Source organism: Salminus brasiliensis, chromosome 8 (assembly GCF_030463535.1).
Source record: "Salminus brasiliensis chromosome 8, fSalBra1.hap2, whole genome shotgun sequence".
NCBI classification, from domain to species: Eukaryota; Metazoa; Chordata; class Actinopteri; order Characiformes; family Bryconidae; genus Salminus; species Salminus brasiliensis.
Genome location: NC_132885.1, coordinates 17,022,902 through 17,030,687, shown reverse-complemented (window position 1 = coordinate 17,030,687; position 7,786 = coordinate 17,022,902). Strand labels below are relative to the sequence as shown.

Below are 7,786 nucleotides of genomic sequence, written 5' to 3'. Positions count from 1 at the left end.
TGCATTCACCAGACAGAATCAGGCCCCAACACAGCTGTGGTTTTCCTTGGCCCTCCAAGATACGTCAATAAAAGGGGCGTTTCCTAATCTTGCTGTAGTGTCCCTTTAAATGTAGGACCGTCGTAAGTGACGTCAGGTTTAGTAAAGTGAACAAGCTCTTGTACTGCGAGCTTTTCTAGTACATTTATTTATTATTATTAATAATAATTATAAGTGCATTTCCCGTCTGCATGTACATGTAACACTGTTACGAGTGGTGATGCAAGTCGCCATTACCACTTGCGTAATGGTGGTGGATGTGGCAAGTTACAAAACGGTGACTGTGGAGAGAAAAAAAAGGAGAAAGAAAAACAGACGAAGTTTGTCTTGGAGGAGCAGCTCGAGAAGGAGCCAGCCCCCCAAGTGACCTCTTGAAATTCCTGCAGTGAGGCTATTCAGCCTTTCAGCGCCTGCTTTCCAGAACGGGGACATGTTAGCAATGGAGAACTACAGGCTTTTCCTGGCGCTGCTGGTTTTCGCCTTTGCGGTGGGCTTCGTCTCTGTTGTGTTCGTCGTCAGATGGGTTTTACATTTCCGAGAGGGACTTGGCTGGGATGGAGGAGCGGCGGAGTTCAACTGGCATCCTCTCCTGGTTGTCATTGGCTTTATTTTTCTTCAAGGAATCGGTAAGGAGGTCGAGTTAGGGCTGGTTTTGGGCTGAAATGGCGTGTTGTGGTCCGTACTTTCAGCGGCACGGTTGAGAGGGAGAGTTATGAAGGGGCGCCGCTGAGTTTACGAGTTTCTCACTGTGTAGAGTCACATTCCTGACATTTTCTACTGCATAACATGGAGTTCACTTATTTAAAAAAAAACTGTAGCTTTTTGCTAAATTGCTAAACTGCTAAGCTAGTTAGAAACTTTATCTGGACGACTGCCTTCCTGGGATCTGCTCCTCGGTCATTAGTTTGGTAGCGGAGGTGGAGATTAGTCTAATAGTTCAGTGTTCCTGCCTTTTATTTAGTTTTACCATAAATTCAGGTAACAGTTATTATTTAAATAATATAAATATAAATTATATTAAAACATTTATTTTCATTTGTATGTTATACTGTACAAACAAAACTGTAATAATTCTTATTTATTTTAAAGTCACGTGCTAATATGGTTTCCCTTTACTTCCGTTTTTAGCGTTTTTCTTAACGGTCTGTCACAGATGGTCAGAGGCGTATCGCAAACATCAGTGTTTTTGCCAGTAAAACTTCGGATAATAAAACAGCGGATAATTTCCTGTTTCCAGCATATTTCAGGGACACAGGCAGGCTGGTTTAGAGGGTGTGAAGCTAAAAAAATAAATAAATAAAACAACAGTAAAACAGTGCTTTGCTGACCGACACTGCGGTCACTAACCCACTGTCACGCTTCTTAAAACTCATAAGCGGCACAAAAACAAAAATGTAAGAAGTGTAGCCTTTAAGCAAAGATGCCCATAGTCCTTTTTTTGCCGTAACCTGTATTTCTCAGGCTAAAAGTTAGGCTTGGGTGTCTTTTTGTTCTACTCATGTTGGCAGATTTTCACAGATTTCAGTTCATTTTTTGTTGATCTGATGTAACTGAACTAGGGGCAAACTACTTTGAATTATTGCCCCATTAGCAGTGTGGGTCCTCAATATCAGCCTTTTCTTCAGCTAGACCAGTGGTTCCCAGCCCTAGTCCTGAAGCACCCACATTAATAACCCCTCCTGCAGTGGGTGTGTGAGAGCAGGAACAACTAAAAAAAAAAAGTACCCCAGGACCAGAGTTGAGAACCTGTAGACTAGCCGATATATCAGTCAGGCTCTGGTCACTATGACCGTGCACTATTCTAAGGAACGGGATTCAACAAAGTAGTGACCCGTTTCGGCCCTGGAGTGGGACCTGAAGAAGCAAACTTCAGATATCAAACAAACGTTTCTAATAAATACTGGATCTAAGCTTTTACCAATCATTGTAAATATATCCAAAATGTCTCTGAGTTCATTCCAAACACATTCATTGTATTCATTTGGTGCAGATAAATTAATGTGGTTAGCACACAGTAGGACTTACTTTATCGTTTTCAGTAATCTTTCCAGAGTAGGCTAAAATGTATGTATATATGTATGTGTGTATATATATATATATATATATATATATATATATATATATATATATATACAGAGACAAGATTGGTGACAATCTAAGTATAGTGTTTGTAAGCAATGTTAGCCTAGCATCTCCCATTCTAAACTAAAAAAGCAAACCTCAGATATCAAACTTGTCTTGGCTGATCAGTTGCATTTGGGGTAAGTGATAAATTATGTTGATTAGATTTTTTTTTTTGTCTGTGTCTTTAACCAAACCTTTTAAACAAGCTCTTAGTGTGATAAGTCCTGTAAAAAAAAGACATATACAAAACAAAGTGATTGTATTCTTTTCTTACAGCAATTGTTGTGTACAGGCTCCCATGGACGTGGAAGTGCAGTAAGCTGATGATGAAGTTCATTCATGCAGGCCTGAATGTGCTGGCCTTCATCCTGGCTGCTATTTCACTGGTAGCGGTGTTTGACTTCCATAACACTCAGAACATTCCCAACATGTACAGTCTGCACAGTTGGGTAGGGCTAACTGCTGTCATACTGTACTCACTACAGGTAAGATTAGCAAACACATGTACACATCAATAAGTCCAAAAATCAAATATAATTGATACACTAATGTATATGTGTTGTACCAAAGAAGATTTCTTTTTTTTTTCTCTGCAATTGAACAGATCGTGCTGGGCATTGGCATTTACCTCCTTCCCATAAGCCCTGTACACTTGCGAGCTGTATTTATGCCTATACATGTCTACAGTGGCCTGTTTATCTTTACCAGTGTGATTGCTGCTGCCCTCATGGGCATTACTGAGAAGCTCATATTTGGCCTGTAAGTATGCTTTTACATTTTACATTTCATACATTTCTGTATGGAAAATAATAGGTTATCATGGTAAATGCTGGATGTGCTACAGCATATGAATCATATATGTCCTGAAATATATAATTACTAGTGTCCCATGCTTTGTGTCTTGTTTGTCAACAAGCATTTGTGGGCAAACTCAATAACAGCATTCTTGTCCAACTGAAATAATGTCATCAGTGAGGTTTCCAAACATTCCTTTGGCACTTTGCACAATGATTTGTTTTCTGTGTCATTAACACATCATAAGTCTTAGTCTTAAAAATAAAGGAGCTACAATGGATTAAGGAAGTCAATGCAAAAGTTATTTACCAATTAAAGGTTTCTTCTACTAAAACATCTTTACAAAAATTGTTCTCTATTGTTAGGAGTAAATCATGTGTAACACAAAGTTCTTCTCTCTAATTTTCTCATAGAAAAGATCCAAAATACAAAGATTCTCCCCCAGAAGCCACATTTGTGAATGTCCTTGGCTTGCTGATTAGTGTGTTTGGGGGACTTATCCTCTGGATCGCCACTCGACCTTCGTGGAAGAGACCAAATGAACAACTCCTCCGCTCACAGCTCAATAGCGCAGACACGGCCATGTCTGAGAGACCAGACCTAGAGCCCAACAGTGACACCCGTGGAAAAAATGGCAAAATGTAAGATTTTGGACAAGCAACTAAATGGAGAACGTGTAAGATGTAAGGTGTATCTCTGCTGAGCTTTAGAATATAAAACCAAGGGTTTAAAAAACAGCCACACACTTCATTTTTAGCTCCAAAGATAATTTCTAACATGTTTTCTGAACAAACCTTTTATACCTAGGCATTTTTTTTGTATGAAATGCTTTTTTTCCAGAAGTTTTGAATGTCAGATTATTGATATAGTTATTTTTATACTTATTTGAAAGTCATGGAAGGGATACTACAGTGGTCAGTGTATGTATAAGCTCCAAAATTAGTCACATACATCATTTGTTTTCTAATACTCATCTATTTACCCTAATAACAGCTACAGTTCTGTCAGGATACATCAGTCTTTTGAGTTCAGTCCATTTTAGTGCATAATCAAATATCTGAAAAGTAATGCCTGTGACTATTTTTTTTGTCCAGTGAGCTTATTTTCTCTACACAAATGCCTTTATAGCTGCTTTTTTTACTAGTTCTTCATAGGATTGATATTTCTATTAAATCATTAACTTTAGTACAGCCTGAACATTAAAAGTATAATAAAGGTATTGGGACGTTTTATCACTTTAGAGTTCTGCCAGTATCCGTCTATGAAATTGCACTAAATGTATTTTTACTGTAGTTCTGCAACAATTATAACTATATTCCATAACTGAAAATGCATATCTTACTTTTCTAATGGCACACGGTCCCACAGATGCTTTGAGACGTTCAAGTGTTTACATTTTTGCTGGATCGTGTCATGTCTGCTAGATTGTTGTCGTTGTTGGATAAGGGGGACGAGTAAGGTCTGAAAACACTTATGAGCACAAGGAATCTGAATATGTGCAGCAGCTGTTCACTGCGGCAGACAAGGCGTGCTGCTTATTTACTGTCATGGTAGATCCATGTTTTTTTGCTGGATTTGCAGAAGCAGAAGCATGAAAACAGACCCCAAATAAGGGTAATATATCCAGGTCTGTAGTTCACTGAACATGTGCTACACAACCGTGTAAGAAAATCCTTATTTTCAAAAACATTGTCTTATATTGTTCTGATTTTTCAAGATCAATTAAAAATATTTTGCAGTTTCTGTGTAACTATCACCTCATTTGGCAGCAATTGTGTTTAGATCATTTCCAGTCATTGGTTTTCTCTTAAAAGCAGAATATTTGTTATGTATCAGGTTATATAGCTGCTAGTATTCTGTAGTGTAGCTATTTATCCCTCAGCCTCATCCGTGTGACATAATTCACAATATTGTTTTAATTTTTTCATTCAGTATTGTTCTTTCATGAGAGCTTTACGCAGATACATCATGCGATCACTAGGAATGCAGTGCTCAACAAAATCCTAGCCTAGAGACTGATCCTAAGCCTAATTAATAGGGGTGTAATGGTACATGTTTTCATACCGAACTGTCCCGGTATTTGGGTCGCTATTCGGTACACACAATCTCATTAATACACAGTATGCGCTATTATGGTACATACAGAAAGGGTGCGTGCCACAAGGAAACCTTAGGCTGTTTGGTATTGTATGGTACTATGGGAAGAGTTTTAACAGCATTGATCTGGTAACTGTAGTCTTGTTTGCCACCGCTCCTTTAAAATAACTTATTTCAACTCATGAAATCATGGTGGATTGGATGAGGATGGTGTGTCAGAGTTGTTGGGCAGTTTGTTTGTACACTTCTTAATTAAATACAGGCTGTATCAACTACCTCATGGGAGATAATACAGCACTAGATGGTGCAAACTGAAACTGTTTGTTTTGCCTTTGTGCCGAACCCGTACTGTAGGTCTAAACTGTGGTTTGAACAGAACCATGACTTTTGTGTGCTGTTACACTCCTACTAATTAGCATTAATCCTGCATTAGTGGAACCTTAATCATACAGAATTTTCAGAATTGTACTGGAATTTTTATTGTCTATTGAAGTACCTGAAGTGCTTAAAGCAGTGCTTAACGTTGACCCCCACCCTTCCATACATTTACTGAAGTCCATGCAGTGTGGAACACCTGTGAACAAGTGTGTACATTGCCGGGCTGGTGCTGCAAACTGACAACTACCACTTTAAGCACTGCTGTAAACACAGTTCCTGTTTGGCCAGATTGTCCCTATAAACGATGTGGTCTCATTTTAATTAGCTGTTTTTATATTTCTATTTAGTAAAATGTAGTTTATTTAGTTAAAAAGTTGGTTTCCTTACATAAAACATGCTTCAAAATAAATGTAGTTGCAAAAAAAACAGACCTTTAATAAGCTCACATGAAAAATGTAGTCAACAAGTCCTGCTGTAAACATGTTCAGAGCATTGCAAGAGCTTTTACTTTATTTTTAAAGCTACTGTGCCTTTTATTACAGTGCAAGATCTAAAACATTATCAGTACAACCAGTAACCACTCTAGAGTTTTACTTACTAAATAGTTGGGACCACTATTAGGGACTGATAACTATCTGCACAGGGTGTCTGTAGGGCCTTAAAAATCTTCATTTGTATGAAATGGCATTTTACAAATGAAAAGGTAAGTACTTAAATGTCACAGTTTCATAAATGTCCCCTGTTCTGTCAGCAGAACAGTATATGGGCTATGTATGGAAAAAAAAGTATGTACATATGAAAAATATATGTACAATCCACAATAATGTGATCTGTAGCCAGAGTGAGAGAACCTTTAGGAGCAAGACAGTAAAATTATTTCTAAGCAATAGTGAATAACTGTTTATGTAGTTCGATGTTACACTCAACCCACATGCCTAACTATAGAGAAAGCCTTATCTTTGGAGCATTACTGACTAAGCAGGCTTTTATGGAGAGTACAGAGGTGTAGCTGATAAAGTGCACCCTTGTTTGAGCAGATTTAATTTATAAAAGTTTGCATAAACATTATGTTTGCAAATGTTTCAATAAAACATACAGCGAACATCTGCCAAAAGATCAACGCCTGCTCACTTATGCAAGAGGCCAATTAATTCCAACACGACTCACATGGGGTGCGTGACTCGTGGATTACAGGAATTTACTGTAAAAAGGTAAGGTGGCTGCAGAGTAGGCGTACCTAATAGATTGCTCACTGAGTGTAGGTTGATAGTGTTTGTAGTTGGATTCTCAAAGGACCTCAACTCAAATAAACTCAAATGATGATCTTCCACTGTGCAGTTTAGTTCAAGCCCTAACCTTAAACACCTGACCATTTAAAGTCCTTCAGGACATTCTGAAAATTAGAATCAGACATACATTATATGGTAAAAAGTATTGGGACGCCTGCTCATTCACTGCTTCTGCATATTAAAAAAGAATTGTTCTGCTTCTGTGTGTGCAATGGGTACAACTTCAAGTAGCTGAATGCATTCATTGGAAGGGGTGTCTAGAAATATTTAGACATATAGTGTTTATAAACAGCTGATTTCAAATGCATACCGAGTGTTTCCAGAGGCCCCAGTTTTCATGCCATTCTACATTTTTATCCTATTGCAGCTACCAGGTAAGTCCCAGGTGAAATGTGGACTGATTTGGGCTCAAAAGTGAAATCAGACGTTCCTGATGAAAAAACAAAATCACACTCTTACAGTCATCAAAAACCTCAACGGATAGGATTGTATTCCCCTGCACTAAAGTACTTTGTACTTACCGTTTGCTCTGACATTTTTACCCAAATTATACAGTTGAGCTCTTGAGTTCTTGGCTTCTGAATCTAAACATCTCCAGTCTGAACACTCATACATACTCTAACCCTCAGTTCCCCTTATTATCTAACAGCTGACTCAGATTTCTTTACAGTGGTGCTGATAAGAACCACATATCTTAAGTGTTTAATGCCCCTGAATGTTACTTCACAGAAGGTTATTACAAGACGGAGCAGCTGAGGAGCACCTAGAGGTTAGAAAAGAAGGCTTGGGACTGGAGGGTTGCTGGTTTGATCCCCAGGACTGGCATCCAGGGCTGAGGGACCCTTGAGCAATGCACCCAACCCCTAGTGGCAGTGCGAACGGCAAAAACACACTCATATGTGTTATTGAAATCCCATACATGTCTGATACATGGAAATACAACACAGTCTGAATGCCCAGATCAGAATTCTGACTTTTAGATCAGTCCAGCTCAACATTCGCTGAGGAGAAGGGAAAATGGGTGACAGCAGTGAGGGAGGTTTTCAGTGGTGGGATAGTGAGGT

At 38.6% G+C, this 7,786-nt stretch overlaps 1 protein-coding gene across 1 annotated transcript; it reads left to right on the top strand.

The window, feature by feature from the left end:
• The first annotated feature begins 128 nt into the window (after window positions 1–128).
• Window positions 129–4,696, top strand: cybrd1 (cytochrome b reductase 1). The gene is made up of 4 exons (XM_072685122.1): window positions 129–665; window positions 2,440–2,648; window positions 2,768–2,922; window positions 3,372–4,696. Exons 1-4 carry the CDS (start codon window positions 470–472, stop codon window positions 3,601–3,603), a joined length of 792 nt encoding a protein of 263 aa, XP_072541223.1. The 5' UTR covers window positions 129–469; the 3' UTR covers window positions 3,604–4,696.
• Window positions 4,697–7,786: the final 3,090 nt, after the last annotated feature.

Excerpts from the sequence above, each read along its gene's own strand:
- cybrd1 (XM_072685122.1), top strand. The coding sequence starts at position 470 with ATGTTAGCAATGGAGAACTACAGGCTTTTCCTGGCGCTGCTGGTTTTC. Across the intron at positions 2,649-2,767 it reads TCATACTGTACTCACTACAG|ATCGTGCTGGGCATTGGCAT; the intron begins GTAAGATTAGCA and ends GCAATTGAACAG. Across the intron at positions 2,923-3,371 it reads GAGAAGCTCATATTTGGCCT|AAAAGATCCAAAATACAAAG; the intron begins GTAAGTATGCTT and ends ATTTTCTCATAG.